The 15748-nt window shown below is 42.3% G+C and overlaps 2 protein-coding genes across 5 annotated transcripts; both read left to right on the top strand.

Annotated features, from left to right (window-relative positions):
• Positions 1 to 466: 466 nt before the first annotated feature.
• On the top strand, positions 467 to 8404 carry acot9.1 (acyl-CoA thioesterase 9, tandem duplicate 1). 2 transcript variants are annotated; one of them, XM_031838419.1, is made up of 15 exons: positions 467 to 592; positions 1966 to 1992; positions 2709 to 2754; positions 3322 to 3492; positions 3830 to 3867; positions 3958 to 4041; positions 4124 to 4227; positions 4432 to 4505; positions 4920 to 4987; positions 5080 to 5191; positions 6305 to 6395; positions 6692 to 6777; positions 7099 to 7186; positions 7291 to 7441; positions 7701 to 8404. In XM_031838419.1, exons 1-15 carry the CDS (start codon positions 583 to 585, stop codon positions 7751 to 7753), a joined length of 1203 nt encoding a protein of 400 aa, XP_031694279.1. In that variant the 5' UTR covers positions 467 to 582; the 3' UTR covers positions 7754 to 8404. The 2 variants fall into 2 exon arrangements, with proteins under 2 accessions (XP_031694279.1, XP_031694280.1); XM_031838420.1 differs by lacking the exon at positions 1966 to 1992.
• Positions 8405 to 8967: 563 nt separating this feature from the next.
• LOC116376916 (pyruvate dehydrogenase E1 component subunit alpha, mitochondrial-like) lies at positions 8968 to 15719 on the top strand. Of its 3 annotated transcripts, XM_031838415.1 has the most exons (13): positions 8968 to 9124; positions 10185 to 10205; positions 10979 to 11131; positions 12403 to 12468; positions 12579 to 12752; positions 13036 to 13162; positions 13399 to 13490; positions 13784 to 13876; positions 13956 to 14111; positions 14460 to 14531; positions 14735 to 14802; positions 15156 to 15264; positions 15376 to 15719. In XM_031838415.1, the coding sequence occupies exons 1-13, from the start codon at positions 9065 to 9067 to the stop codon at positions 15538 to 15540; spliced, it is 1356 nt and encodes a 451-aa protein (XP_031694275.1). In that variant the 5' UTR covers positions 8968 to 9064; the 3' UTR covers positions 15541 to 15719. The 3 variants fall into 3 exon arrangements, with proteins under 3 accessions (XP_031694275.1, XP_031694276.1, XP_031694277.1); XM_031838416.1 differs by lacking the exon at positions 10979 to 11131; XM_031838417.1 differs by lacking the exons at positions 10185 to 10205; positions 10979 to 11131.
• Positions 15720 to 15748: the final 29 nt, after the last annotated feature.

Genomic DNA, 15748 nt, shown 5'->3' with positions numbered 1-15748 from the left:
TGTACTACATCTCAGAGGTAAATATTGTAGTTTTTACTGTACTACACATCAGAGGTACATATTGTAGTTTATACTGTACTACACATCAGAGGTACATATTGTAGTTTTTACTGTACTACATCTCAGAGGTACATGCACTTTTTACATGTTTTAAATATATTTGTCTCTGGAGTAAAAGTCTTAGAAAGTGGCGCTGCGGTTATGGGTGTTGTCTCTTTATTGCGTAAGAAGTAGCGTCTGGATGAACTGTGCTTTGTGACGTTCTTCTTCTTCTGTTTTTAATGGAACATGTCGGAGCAGATGGAGGTGAAGTGTTTGGCAACAACACAGGTTTTCCATCAGTCAGAGTCTGTGTGTGGAGCAGCAGGATTAAACACAGATCAGATGGCGGTTATATTTAGAATAGGATGCTTGTGGATGTAACTGGATTCCTTGACTCAGAGGTCCTCTCTGGTGTGTTTATTCAGTATTCTGTCATGTCCTCTTGTGTCCTGCAGGTTCCTGCTGCTGCGGTCGGCTGCGTCCGTCACGACCCGGTCGTTTTGTTCGGGGGGCGTGTCCAAGCCGGGCCGGGCGCCGGACATGGCTGAAGGTAAGATGGCCGCCGTGCTTCCTGTTTGACTGACTCATTATAGACATGAGTGCCGTCCTGGTCGTACAGGAAGTTTTTTGTTTTTTTTTGCATTGGATTCTATTTTTTTTGCTGACTGAGCTGGTTCCAGACCTGTGAATCCCTCCAACATCTCAGAACTTTACCAACGATTGAAATAGAAAATGAAATATTTAAAGTTACTGTGCGGAACTTTAACTTAGTGTTGGTTCTGTTGGTCCCTGTGGACTAAAGCTGTCGTGTCTCTGAGCACCAGAGTCTCTTCAGAAAACCTCTCATTCTACTGCAGCAGGGTCTGACAGTCTGCTCCTCTCAGTCCTGGTTCTGGTTCTCCCGTCCGGAGCTCCGACTGCAGGTCCAGGGCTGCAGGTGAAGCCGGTCTCTGCTGGAGTCTGAGTTGAAGGAGAATCCGACCCAGTGGCTCTGATGACGAGCATTAAGAATAACTCTGTAGAAACAGACCACCTTCTCTCTGATGGTCTCTGTACTGATGGAGGTCTGATAGAGGATCAGGACTACACTGAGACTGGTTCAGGACCAGGTAATAGTTCCTCACTGTAACTTTAAATAAATGGCTCCTCAGTTTGATCAGCTGGCAGAGAGGAACCTGTGCGTCACTTCTGGGTCAGAACGTGTTCGTACCAGATCATAAAGCTGAAGTGAGCAGCTTTATTGTTAAAGTCATTTTATGGTTACAGCTTCCCTTGTGATGGCTTTTACACAAGCACTTGCTGGACTTTGATGCCGTTTACTGTCGCAATGGGACATTAAACGTGACATCTACGTCCCTTGAACCTTAGACAAGGAAACGGGCCCTGAAGCTTTATACCACAGTCTCTTGAGGTTGTTGCTGCATGATCTCACCACATATGGTTTTGGAAAACAACCTGAGTTGAGGTGTCTGAATTGGTATCAGCTGACTACTTTCAGTGGATGTGACAATATAAAGGCTTACGGTCTGGTTCTGAACTACAGGTGTTCAGAACCGGGCTTCTGTTCTGGACTGTTGGTCGGACCAAACAAGCCCTTTTTAGACATTGTCCTGAGCTTTAGGATCATTTGTGACATTTTACAGCAGGTTCAAATTCAAGAACAAAGTTCACAAATGAATCTCCGGCGTCATGAACTTCCTGCTGAAGTCAGAGTCGCTACTAGCTAGCGCATGCTAATGTCTCGCTTCCTAAAAAACAACCCGTGTCAGCACTCAGAGCTGTGGCACTGAACACGGCTTCAGCTGCTGGTTTTGAGAGGGACGCACTTCAAATGTTTGATGCTGAATGAATGTCGTGAAATGTAACATGGTGACATAATTCAATGTGTAAAATACCCATTCAATCATTTCTGTTTCTCCACAGGAAATCCACTTTTACACGTGTCTAATGGTGCGTGTTGGTAAACCAAGATGAATCGTATCTATCTGAACTACTCCTACCTGTAGCCAGTCTCTTCTAATTTGCTCTAATTGCACTTTAATGGCTCCTGCATGTTACCGTCTTCTTTTACACCTTCGTTAATACACTTTGTACTGCTCTCCTGTTTGGATTGTAATGTTCATGCCGGCTCCACAGCATTCCATGGTGGCGTCTGTCGACCTTCTTCTTCCCTCTGTTGCACTGAGCTTCAGTATTTTGTCGCAGCTGGTTCCCACGCGATAGCCGCCTCTATTCGATCTGTACTCTGTGTTTCATATTGTCTCACTGTTTTGGGCCTCAATGAGCTGCAAGAATTACGGACATTTGATGGTTTGATTCACCATCAGATCACTCTGTTCACTTAAATGTTATCACTAAAGATCTCTGAGATTGAGGAATAAGTCGTGCCCTTTATTAGAGCACATAATCACAATAAAATATTTAGTGCGTCATGTCAGCTTAAAGTGACTGAACTGGTGTCCCTGAAGGCTTCAGCTGTAAAAACAAAAGTGTAACAGCCTCATTGTGACCGAGACGGTATGAAACGTATAGCCTTGAACTTTTGGTGCTTTCACTCTCTCACACACACACACACACACACACTGTCATATACACATACGCACGCACGCACGCGCACACACACACACACACATAGATGATCTGATTGTGTTTCTTGTGTTTTTCAGTACGAAACAGGCTGAGAGAAATCGTGGGAGCTTCCACTAACTGGAGGTACTGAACCATTTGTGTCAAAGCAACAAGAGAACATCACATTTCTGCTGTTTTGTTTCCGTTCGTTTGTTTTTGTGTCTAATATCTATCGATAACAAACAATCTTTTTATACTTGTGCAGGTATGGTACATTATTGTTATATTTCTACCAATCAAGTCCTACTTTGAGCCAGTTGTGCAATATAACTAGTACATTTACTCAAGTACTGGAATTATTGTTTTGACATTTTATTCTCTGTTAATTCAACCCCTCAAATTTGTGATAAAGTTTTGCACTGTAACTGACTCACTTTATTTCAACAATCAAACTTTGCAACTCAACAATTTATATTCTAATTATGACAATTTTCACACAAATGAGATGCAATGACAGACGTGGATGTAAACTGCAACTGGCTTCTGAACCGAGTAGGTTTTTACATGCAAGGAACTTGTTTCGGTGCATGAAAATAAACATAATTATAGAAAAATAAACCAAAGCTAGAAAGATCTCCACCGAGGCCAAATGCCCGCAATGTTAACGAAATCATTTGTGGATCAGTTTTGAATATGTTCTCGTGTGTGCAGCGACCACCAGCAGGCCATGTCGGAGCGCGTGTCGCTGTCGTCCATGTTGGCGAAGTCTCAAAGCGACCTTCCAGCCAAGAGGATGAAGGACAGCTACCTGGAGGTGCACCTGCCTCTGGGCTCCGAACCACAGCTCAGAGAGAAGTACCTGACCTTCCACAACACTGTCAGGTACGCACACACGCACACACGCACACACACTCAGGAACATGACCCCACCAATGCAAGTTCTCACTCCGCAACACCATCTCTGACCACTGGGGCACAAACGGAGTATTGTAAATGAAGTCTGTGGGGTCCACTTTCAAGAAAATGCACCAGGCATATCAGCAGACTGTTTTCTGTTGATTGCAGTGCGCATGCCTTTGGTCATATCACCTTCATGGCTATATCACCTGACATAGCGTGAGTGATGTCAGGTGATGGACCCCACCAGGATAGAAAATCAAACCCACACACATACATATGAACTAGAACTCACCTCCCTCTTACTTTTGTCTCTTCTCAGGTTTGGTAGAATCCTGGAGGACTTGGACAGTTTAGCAGGTATCACTAAGACACACATTCACTTCCATTATAAGTCGACACAGTTCAACACAGTCAAACACTAACATCTTTTCTTCCTCGTCTCCTCAGTCCTCATCTCCTACTCTCACACCTATAATGTGGCGCTGAAGAGGTCTCCTCTGTCCATCGTCACTGCCCTGGTGGATAAGATCGGTAAGTCTGTTTGGATTGAACTAAGTTTTAGGTTGTTGGTCAGTTAATTAATGAATCCCCCCCCCCCCCCTCCGTCGGACAGACATGAGACAGCACATCATCTACCCTGACTGCGACATCAAGTTCACTGGTCATGTGACGTGGGTGGGAAAGACCTCTATCGAAGCCAAGATGCACATGTCACAGGTACACACACAAACACACGTGTTAAGTTTAGTTATTTGGGGAAGTAGAAGAAAGAAATGATTGATAAGGAAAGATAAAAGGGGATTGTGGTGTTGAGATTAAACCACACCAATGGAGGTAATGAAGGTAAATACATAAAGCGAGGCGTCTTAAACATCTGACCGAGACATAAGCTGTTATCTCACAATGTGACTCTTCTTCCAGTTCCACAATGGAGCTTATTCTCCGGTTCTGGATGCAACATTTGTCATGGTGGCCCGGGATCCAGAAAACAAGAGGTAGGACACAGTCTGAGGAACGTTTACACAGAATGAGCATCAATGTATACAGGAAGTAACCAACGGCTCCTACACTACACATTAACATTATTACTAATACATTTACATGATTAACAGTATTACTAATACATTTACATGATTAACAGTATTACTAATACATTTACATGATTAACATTATTACTTCTGGAACCATCAAATGTTTTTAGTTTGTATCGTATAATAGTTGCCAATTAATTTTCGATTCAACCTCTTAACTTGTTAAAGTCAGATGAGTGTAGTGGAGTAAAACAGACTCCAGTGAAGTACCTCTAAATTGTACTTCGTTACTTTCCACCTGTGTTGAAGTAATATATTGTTATATTATACATAAGCTTGATATTAACTCTATGTTTCTGTCTTTTTTCTGTGTTTCAGGGCAGCTTATGTAAATCCTCTGAAGCCAGAAGGTCCAGAGGAGGAGAAGCTTTTCCAGGAAGGAGAAGGTATGAGATCCTGACACAACCTTTGTGAAGGTGACAGAAAGCTCTCTAACTCTGTGTATTGTTTGTGTCATTCTGTGTTCTTTGTTTTCCAGCTAATAAGATCCGGCGTGTGGACCTGAGCACTGCGTCGCTGCTGAAGGCGGCGCCCACGGACGAGGAGAGGAAGATCGTTCACAGTCTGTTCCTCAACACGCTGGACACAAAGTACGACTGAGATGCTCTGAGACTTTAAGTGAAATCATCCTCCAAAATCAATAATGGGGTCATTGATAAAGTTTGTTAATCTCTATATATGGAAGTCTGGCGAGGTAGCGGTCACAGAGAAGGTCTGGATCTTGGGAATAACATTTATAGTAGTTTTTTAACATTTTAGATTCAGTAACGTCACTTCAGAAATATGCGATTAGTTCGGCTTTAACATCTACGCCGGCATGTTCGGGACATTGTAGCTAAAAATAAATAACTTACAGAGGCGGAGGGAGAGTTAGAAGCAGCAACAGCATCCGTTCTATCACAGCTGGAGAGTATTTCTTCATTGAAAGAAGAGCAAAGAACGACGCTGAAGGCTTTCCTCGATGAAACTTCCTCCGACTGACTTCGCTAAGAGTTTGATTGACAGATAGTTCATCCAATCACCTGCCACATCTTTTTTGGGATGTTCCTGCCCTTTTTACAAACATTTTCCAACGACGGCTTCTCAGATAATTCTGTGTAATAAACCATGCTGAGGTTAGACGGGAACATTTACGTGAGAAAAACTCTGAATTTACAATTTACAAACCAAAAAACATCACTAATTTAGGAGAAAACTCTTCAAATACTCTGTGAGATTATAAAGAGAGAGAGAAAATATTGTCTAAGAACCAGGTCACTCTTCACTTTGCGAGGTTGGATCAACCTCTCAACACCACAAACAGCGGATGATCTCATCAAATCAGACTTTGCAGTCGGATTTATCGATCAGGAAACACTGTTGACTTTAGTCCAGAATCACCGCGTTATCATGAAGACCTGTTGCCGTGCATTCGATGTATTCAGAAGAAAGCAACATGCTCATTTAAGGTTTTTTTTATTGTACATTTCTGAGTTTTTCGCATACTTTAATCTCGTTTCTTTCTCATAAATGTATGTCTTTATTCCCCTTTTCTTATTAACCTACAATGGTCCTTAAAAGCTGCCATAAACCCTTGATTGCTGCACGTAATTCTGATTTTGTATACAGTTAAAAGATGTGGGAGCTATTATAAATATACTCTGTGTGTGTGTGTGTGTGTGTGTGTGTGTGTGTGTGTGTGTGTGTGTTTTCTTCTTCTACAGGACGGTCAGTTTCCGCAGCAGACTTCTGCCTCCAAGCTCTGTGTGGATGGAAGACGCCAAACTGAAAGGGCTGGAGATCTGCCACCCTCAGGTGAGATGAGGGAACAGCTGGAGGGACGAAATGCAGAACGTTAGAATTCTCTAATAGAAAGAAATAAAAGATATTCTACCTCACGTTACTGTTCCTTTGACAGCGCTTTCTGTTAGTTTCTCACATTTGATGGAAACACCACAGTTTGTTCTGCTCATCTTAAAAATCCATTTTTAAAGGTATTATTGTGGTTAAGTGTTCCTCCAGTTTGAGCCCAGTCATCACGTTTGTGTCCGTAGTTTATTCCCTTAATCTGGAGATAGTTTGAAGTGTTTGTATGTGTGTGTGTTGACCAGGAGAGGAACATCTTCAACAGGATATTTGGAGGTTTTCTGATGAGGAAAGCCTACGAGTTGGGCTGGGCCAACGCCTGCTCCTACGGGTGAGATGAAAGATCGAAAACTATTCAGTATATCCCAATACACAAAAGTACCAGGATGTTCACGTTGCTCAGTGTGCGAGTCAGCAGACCTCTCTGGCTGTTCTCATGGAGCCGAGGTTAAAAGAGAAGGCTGCTGGAACGCTTTGAGAGTAACAATGAACGTCAGTTATTGACAGAAAGACGACAGAAACAAACCAACTAAAGATGCACGAGTAGAAGTAAAAGACGTCCGTGTCGCCGAGGATACTGGGTGCAACAGTGTGTACTTTGTGAGTAGTTAGTGTGTACTAGAAGTAAAAACTATTCTGTGTTTGTTCACAGAGGAGGTCGACCCAGTCTGGTGGCCGTCGATGATATCCTATTCCAGAAACCCGTGGAGATCGGCTCCCTGCTGCTGCTCTCCTCTCAGGTGTGTGTGTTAGTGTTAGTGTGTGTGTGTGTGTGTGTGTGTGTGTGTGTGTGTGTGTTTGTCTGTTTCTCAGTGATTGACCTCAGAGCTTGTGTGTGTTTCAGGTGTGCTACACACAGGGGAAGAACATCCAGGTCAGAGTTCACAGCGAGGTGTTCGACCCGTTGACCCGTCAGCACAACACCACCAACGTCTTCCACTTCACCTTCGTGTCTGACCGCGACGTCCCCAACATCATCCCCATGACTTATGGAGGTGAGCACACACACACACACACACACACACACACACACACACACACACACACGTACTATATATTGAAGCTCATGCTGGACTTTTCCTTGTAACAGATAAACACTCTTAACTGTGTACACTCTGTGGAAACGATGATTTATACGTTAAACTACAGAAAGACGAGGGCGGATGAATCCTGGATGAAACTCAGCCGTTACTGTGAGGAAAGATAAACTCATCGATGCTGTTTTTGTCTCTTTGTTCTGTGTTTGTGCGACAGAGTCGATGCTGTATCTGGACGGGAAGAGACACTTTAATCAGACTGTGGAGTAGTGAAAGCAGCATGACACGCCAAAGCCTTTCAGCACTTGTGTGTGTGAGTGTGTGTGTGTGTGTGTGTGTGTGTGTGAGAGAGAGAGAGAGAGAGAGAGAGAGAGAGAGAGAGACTGACTGACTGAGTGTGTACGTGTGTGTGTGTGTACGTGTGTGTGTGAGGTCAGCTGGGAGGAATGAATGCTCTTCGGGTTACAGTATACATTATTTTTCTTTTGCATCACGCCTTGTTAAAGTAACAACCTGTTACTGTAAATGTTCTGGTGGGTTTAACTCTTCAGTGCAGAGAGGAACACTACAGTAGAACACAGACTGTTTTGTTTATTGTTTCATTTATACTTTACAGCTCAACGGTCATAAGATTTGTCAGAACCTCATTTATTCCTGATCCGCATTGTTTTACATTATGTTACTCTTTTATATTCCGCTGCTGCTTGAAGGCACAAAACTCTGTCTTCAGTTTATATATTGTGTTGAATGGGAAGCTTCATTCTCAATGTGTCACAGAGAAGGAGGTGGGCGCCATTTCTCTGTCCTTCTGTTGTATATTTACTCAAATGCAATAAATAAATTCCTATTTATCTTCACTCCACCGTTGTCCTCGTGTCTTTGCTTTCAATTAGTTTAACTTAATTTTGTCACTTTTGACTCTTTGCCCCCTGGTGTCAAAATAAAAGATAACTGCAAAATGTGTTTTATCTATTTCTTATTTAAATATTAATTTTTCTGTATTTTATTTTTTTAATAAAGGTGCTTATATGTAATGATTTCTCTTTGTCTCTTACTGCAGTTTGGTTTCCATCATTTTCACAAATCTAAAGACAAACCTTGTAGTTTAAAAAATATTTTTTTTAAAGTGTCCTGCTTTGTTAGAGGAATTAGAAATTTACGTTAAAACTGTTGAATCTTCTGTTAACAAAAACACTTTAAAACTTGCCTGTAAGTTCTAATCATTTAAAATGTGTTAATTCGTCAATTCAATTAACAATACACAGGTGTTCCCTCTTTGTATTTACATTACCGTTTTAATCATTGGCACGGACTATTTCCTTTTATTCATATATATGTATTTTTTTTTTTTAATGTTTGTGTTTTTCGGGGTTTAAATAAAAACCAGATTTTTGTATTAAATTCAATTCTAAATCGCGTTTTCCGTGCCCCTATATAAACCTCTAGGAACCAATACTCTGCGCTAGTCAGTGTTCCACCCGTCGTCGTTTCTCACACGGACACTAACACGGAAGTAGCACTTTAGCAGCGACTAACATCCGCTGTTCTAATCCTTTAAGAGCCGGGTCTTCGTTCAGTAGCATGAAAAACATGTTGACCATTATCTCTAACGCACTTTGTAGGATCACTGGCAGGAATGTGGTGAGTGGGTTTTGGGGTTAATGTTGAGTTTGTGCTCGTTTCTTAGCCGATGCTAACGGCTAGCTAGCTTTGGTTTTGTTTGGCTGGTTGGAGCTGACCTTGTGAGCATGGTAGCATGTTAGCATGTTAGCATCAGCGGCTAGTTTGACTCTTTCTTCACATTCTGCATGCTGTGGTCATGTCTCTTTTACTTTTCTGTCTCTGCAGTTCATCTTTAATTAATTTAAGACTAATTGGTCTGTGGTTTGTCTTCCTCGCGCAGCTTTATTGATTTAAGATACACTGGTGTGACCAATATCGAGTTTAAGCATTAACCAATTAAAGGCTAAATTTAGCTTCCACTAGTTGGCATTAGTGGAGGAAGTAACGTTACTTTACTTCAGTAAAAGTATCATTACAAATACAATTCTTTATATATGAACTAAAATAAGCATTCCCACCGTGTAGAAATACTCTTACAAGTAAAACTTCTGCATTTTAAACGTGAAGTAATGTATAAAAGTACATTAGCATCAAAACACTGTATACTTAAAGTACAAACATTAGTACTTTCTTGTGTAGAATTTCATCTTCACATGTTCTTAAATGTGCACAACAATAACTTAATAACTCTCAGCTCGTTTTTTAATCACTGGTCGCTCGGTCTTTAATCTGAACACAATGTGACTTCACTGAAATACAATAAAGGGCAATACTGAATTAAAAACTCATCAGTGCATCCATATTAACTGTTATTAATTATTATTGTTCAACAACAGACCACACACTGGTGACTGCATGTTGTGGTGGTTCAGTGGCCGCAGGGATCCTACAGTCATTCATCAGCTCTGATTCAGGTTTTATAAATTATGCAAATAAGCACCGAAAAATGATCAAACTGATCCTCAAAACAAACGTGTGACTGCAGGAACTCTGTTTTTATGGCTTTGGGTTGAAAAGGCAGAACTCTTGCTTTCGCTCTCTCCCTCTGGCTACACACACACACACACACACACACACACACACGCGCAGAACAATCTCTATTCATGTCTTCCTTCTCCTCCCCCCCCCCGAACCCCAGGGAGCCCAAACAGTGTCCGAGGTAAGCAGCTCGTTGCTCTGCTGATGTTTGTTTGCAGTGAGTTTTTAAAATACAACACGATAGAACTTACATTACATACAGTCAATCAGCTGTTTCACTGTGTTAAGATGTCCTTTTTTAAATTCTTTGATTTAACTGTAAACGTTCTAAACATCGTCTTGTGTTTGTTGTTTGATGTAATCAGCTGCTCTGTGGCGGCACAGTTTACCTCATTATCAGCCGTCCCAGAGATATTCAACACTGGCACAACGTTTACTCCTCAGCAGTCTCGATAATCGGCATTTAAATAAAGTTATTGTTGCAATGCATTAGTTTGGTAAGCGATGGTCAAAATGTACAAGACTTTACTCACGTCTATGAGAAGAGATGTCGTTAACTAGCTTCTTAAGATGAAACACTGACGTGTCTGAGAATAAATCAGTGTTTATTATTTTGGAACCAATTAGTTTTCTTTAAGATTTGAGTAAAATACAACAAATGTATAAAGTGTTCAATCATATAAAACAGAAGAGCAGATAATGTTTAGATTTTAATATCTCAGTTTATTTGTGATATAATGCGTGTAAAAGATATTTCAAATGTTGTGCCAATCAAAGAATATCGGGTGAAGTGTGGACACTGTTGGGCCAGACTCCGTGTGTTCTGCTTGTTTTAGCCTCCAGAGGTGTGTCCGTGTGTGTCCGTGTGTGTCTCCGTGCTGTTGTCGCCTGTAGACCCTGAACACCTCCTCTGGCTGTGCTCTGGTCTGATTGGTTGGCTCCTGTGTTCCCCAGTTGCTGGTTGACCTGTCAGAGTACGTCAGTGTAACCTCTCCGGCGGCGCCCGCCTTGGCTCAGACCCGGCGGCAACCACGCAAACCACCACCAGTCAGTCCTAGAGCGTTAGCTAGCGCCCAGACCGACCAGCCAGACCAGCTGGACGGACCAGTAAGAGCACTGGGAGCCTCCATGTGTGATCACTAACAGGGGCGGGAAGCCTAACGTCTGTTTAACATCCAGACGTAAAGGGAACTAACCTCTCTCAGCTGCTGGCTGCATGCACCAGCTAGTTCTGGGTTCTTATCTATTCTTTCTTTTCTTTTGTTTCTCTGAGAGATCTATGAAGTCATTCAGTGAAGACATTAAAGAAGGAGAATCTCATATCTTAAGTAGAGCATCACAGATGTTTGTCTTTTTAAGAGTTTATCATTTTATGGATTTACTGTAATAGTGCTGCTGCTAACGATTATTCAATTCCTGATCTGTTATGAATGTCTATAGAAATATATCACAACTTCTCTGAGCTCTTACTCATGTTTTCAAATACCCCAAAAGATTAGATTTACTAAAATATATCTATCTATCTATCTATCTAGCTGCAAAACCTAAAAACTAATCAATAAATATTTGCTCCAGTAATGATTAATTTTCCCATTAACTGTGTTTCACTGTTACACATTCATTTATACAAAAACCCACTTTTAGGATTAGTTTGTTTGCTTAAAGTGAAGCTTTTATTTAACACCAAGAATAAGAGTTTAGTCCAATAAAACACTAAACAGAACTTATTTATGTTCAGACTGGGACTATTAATCTAAATGTTAACATCTTCAATTTAAATACTGTGGTGCTGCAGAGACGTCCCACTACACATCACATTCTCCAAATCTCCAAAAATCACCATTTTAATGTCTTTCAATGAAACTGAGACTGATTGTCTTTCTAATATCTCAAAATAATCTCAGTTTAGATATTTCCTCTAAATAGTTTGCTCCTTAATTAATTTTCTGGCCTAAAATTGTTAATTTCTTCTGTTAGCTTAACTAAAATGCGTTCAGAATTAAACCGTAATGTTGCAAATATTTCCTCATAATAATCTAAACTAACTAAAAATATCAAATTGTCTTTTTTCCATCAAATCTTCTGTTTTTCTGTTTCTATTTTAATCATGTATTGGGCAGCAGTGATGTTAAATACAATACTTTCTAATTTTTACCCCAGAACCAGTTTTTGGTTTGAAAGATTGGGCTGCTGTTCTCCCACCCTGTTACTGACCCCCCCCCCCCCACGTCATACCGCTGTAGTAGTCCAGTCCAGTGTGAACCACCTGACCCCCCCCACTGACCCTGGACCTGCTGTGAAGAGGGCAGCCTTCATCTTTCTTTGCGCTTCATGTTTGTGTTTTTTGATGTTTAATGTGTTTTTATTTTATTTTTTAGGGTGCCAGAGTCGTGGTTTCTCGCTCCTTCGCCGATTTCACCTCACAGGCGACCTTTGACATCAAGGTGAGTGGAACTGCTCTGAAAGTAGTTTTTAACGCATTAAACGTGTGACGAACTCTACAGAATCAGCTGCATCAACGGGTCATAGAATACACTATTTATCTGTGTGGTAGAAGTGCGACGCGCACCGTCTGGAGGAGGGTCCTCCGGTGCAGGCGGAGCTGACCCGGGATCAGGGTCTGCAGTATTACCGCGTCATGCAGACCGTGAGGCGCATGGAGCTCAAAGCCGATCAGCTCTACAAGCAGAAGATCATCAGAGGCTTCTGTCACCTGTATGACGGACAGGTGACCACCACAGCAGACTATGACATCATTTAAACAAAGTTCACGTTTTAATCTTTCTGACCGCAGAAAAAAAGACACGAGAATCACATTCTTACTTATATTTAACTTCCTTCATAAAACCTTTCATCTACCACAACAGTCTTTGGGACAGAATATAATAACGCATTTAATTGTCTTTTTATTCAGTGTATTCGTAGTGGTGCAGTTCCACCAATTGTTTTATTTTGTTATTTAATCCGTGGCTCTTGTACCCGCCCGTCCTCATGTTCTTCTTCTTCTACAGGAAGCGTGTGCCGTCGGCATCGAGGCCGCCATCAACCCCTCGGATCACCTGATCACCGCCTACCGCGCCCACGGCTACACGTACACCCGCGGGATCTCCGTCAAAGAGATCCTGGCCGAGCTCACGGGTTAGAAGTTTAACATCTAAAGGCTGGGAGGAGGCATTGTACCTTATTTGTTTAGTTGGTTAATATTATTTTATTGTATATATTGTGCATTTTTATATATATATATTTATATATTTATATATATTTATATATATATTTTTATTGCTTTACCTGTACCATAAATGCTGCTGTAGTGAAACAATTCCCCCTACGGGATTAATAAAGTATTCATCTATTTATTTAACATCACTCCTCAGGTCGTAAAGGGGGCGTGGCCAAAGGAAAGGGGGGTTCGATGCACATGTACGCTCCACATTTCTATGGAGGAAACGGCATCGTGGGCGCACAGGTACACACATCTACAGACATAATATAATCATTAAGAAAACATTAAAGGGACCGTAGTGATGATGAGGTTTTATATTCTACAGTAGATGGAGAACATCAACGTATTTTAGACTCCGAACATAATTTCTCAGTTTAAGTGAGCGCTATTTTTTTTTTTTGAAGTTATCACCAGACTCTATTCATTAAACACAGTATTTAACCTCAGAGCACAGGGCTGCTGCTCTGCTGCCTCCTCTAGTTAGTGAGAGTTGTTGAGGCTTTGGTGTAAAGTGAAACTCTCTGTTCATCGCTCAGGTTCCTCTGGGAGCCGGCATTGCTCTGGCCTGCCAGTACCAAGGCAACAACCAGGTGTGCGTCTCACTCTACGGGGACGGGGCGGCCAATCAGGTAAACATCCCGCCCACTTCTTATAAATCCCACAAACCCATTGTACGAATACTTTAACCCCCCCCCTCTCCGATCCCAGGGCCAGCTGTTTGAGTCCTTCAACATGGCCGCCCTGTGGAAGCTGCCGTGCATCTTCGTCTGCGAGAACAACAAGTACGGCATGGGCACGTCGGTGGAGAGAGCTTCAGCCAGCACCGACTACTACAAGAGAGGAGACTACATACCAGGAATCAGAGTGAGACACACACACACACACACACACACACCGTGGAGGTCTTGGGCGGTAGCTGCAGTGTGTCTGTTGGACCGTATGCTGCAGCTGGCCTGTATGAACCCAGACTACAACAGGAGGAGGCTGGACCTCCGTCCTGGCAGTTGCAGGTGTGAACATCCATACAGCTGTCTGATGCTCATGTATGATACTGCAAACAAACAAACAGAAGTAAAAGTACTAATACTGCACCGTTGTATCTCATAGTTGTGGATAATCTACATCAATGCATCACATTCTGTAAGATAACCAGAACTCTGAGCAGAGCTGGGTTATCAGTGTTTGTTCTGACCGTGCGTCCTCGTCTCCCAGGTGGACGGGATGGACGTCCTGTGTGTCAGAGAGGCCACCAGGTTTGCTGCAGACCACTGCAGGTCTGGAAAGGTGAGCTGATGAACAGGTGGAGAACTCACTGATGAATTAAACCCAAAGTTCTTCTTTTTATTTCTCTGGTTTAACTTCTCACACGATGAGTCTCCGATCGTGCAAATTCAAATGTTTTCAAAGCTTTGACGTGTCGATGAAGCTGATCTTTATGTGTAAAGATGGCCGCCGGCTGTGAGAGACGACTTGTTGTGTGGTTTCAGGGTCCAATCATCATGGAGCTGCAGACCTACCGTTACCATGGACACAGCATGAGTGACCCAGGCGTCAGGTGATGACGTCATCCGGTCACATCTCGTTTCTCTGGTTCCTCACTTTAGTGTGTGTGTGTGTGTGTGTGTGTGTGTGTGTGTTCACTAAACGATACATTTTAAATATATTTATGTTATGAGAAACTTTTATTGATTAATAAGTACAGATAATAGAGAAATGAAAATAAATCAAGAAATGTATGCAAATATAAAAAGTGAAATAAATTCATAATTAGAGGTTCAGATGAATGGAGAAAATAACCTCGGATCAGAAATCAAATATGAAACCACGCCCACATTGTTAGTTTGGTAACTTCCTGTTCATGAAGGCAAGTTCGGGTTTGTTCTGACTGTGTGATGTCACTTCCTGTAGCTACCGCACGCGGGACGAGATCCAGGAAGTGCGCAGTAAGAGCGACCCCATCAGCATGCTGAAGGAGCGCATGCTCAGCAACAACATGGCGTCAGTGGAGGAGTTCAAGGTGCACACACAGATTTTCTGTCTTCTTAATTGGACCTTTAGGTAATCAGGTGTGCGTGTGCGCGTGTGCGTGTGCGTGCAGCCAATAATGAGAGATTCTCTGTCCCGTCAGGAAATGGACGTAGCAATCCGTAAGGAGGTGGAGGAGGCGACTCAGTTCGCCACATCGGACCCAGAGCCGCCGCTGGAGGAGCTCTGCAACCACATCTTCAGCAACGACTCGCCGCTGGAGGTCCGTGGGACCAACGCCTGGGTCAAACTCAAGTCTGTCAGCTAGAGACACACACACACACTCGGTAGTAAAGGAAAGCCCCTCCAGCTGCACCGACTCCCTGACCTTTAACAGAATTAACATTCAGCGCCTCCTTCCTTTGATTTTTGGATCATTGTGCACCTTCATGGGACCTGAAACCTGTCAGTGTTATTTATTTATAGTTTTGTGTGTGTGTGTGTGTGTGTGTGTGTGTGTGTGTGTGTGTGTGTGT

Source organism: Anarrhichthys ocellatus, unplaced genomic scaffold (genome assembly GCF_004355925.1).
Source record: "Anarrhichthys ocellatus isolate YVR2014 unplaced genomic scaffold, GSC_Weel_1.0 scaffold706, whole genome shotgun sequence".
Lineage (NCBI taxonomy): Eukaryota > Metazoa > Chordata > Actinopteri > Perciformes > Anarhichadidae > Anarrhichthys > Anarrhichthys ocellatus.
Note: the sequence above shows the minus strand (reverse complement) of the source record. Positions and strands in the feature narration are given on the sequence as shown.

Bases quoted from the DNA above. Each gene is read 5' to 3' on its own strand.
- acot9.1 (XM_031838419.1), top strand. The intron at 5,192-6,304 runs GTACGACTGAGA...CTTCTTCTACAG, and splicing joins CTCAACACGCTGGACACAAA to GACGGTCAGTTTCCGCAGCA. The intron at 7,442-7,700 runs GTGAGCACACAC...TTTGTGCGACAG, and splicing joins CATCCCCATGACTTATGGAG to AGTCGATGCTGTATCTGGAC.
- LOC116376916 (XM_031838415.1), top strand. From the start codon at position 9,065: ATGAAAAACATGTTGACCATTATCTCTAACGCACTTTGTAGGATCACT. The intron at 9,125-10,184 runs GTGAGTGGGTTT...CCCGAACCCCAG, and splicing joins GGATCACTGGCAGGAATGTG to GGAGCCCAAACAGTGTCCGA. The intron at 15,265-15,375 runs GTGCACACACAG...CTGTCCCGTCAG, and splicing joins CGTCAGTGGAGGAGTTCAAG to GAAATGGACGTAGCAATCCG.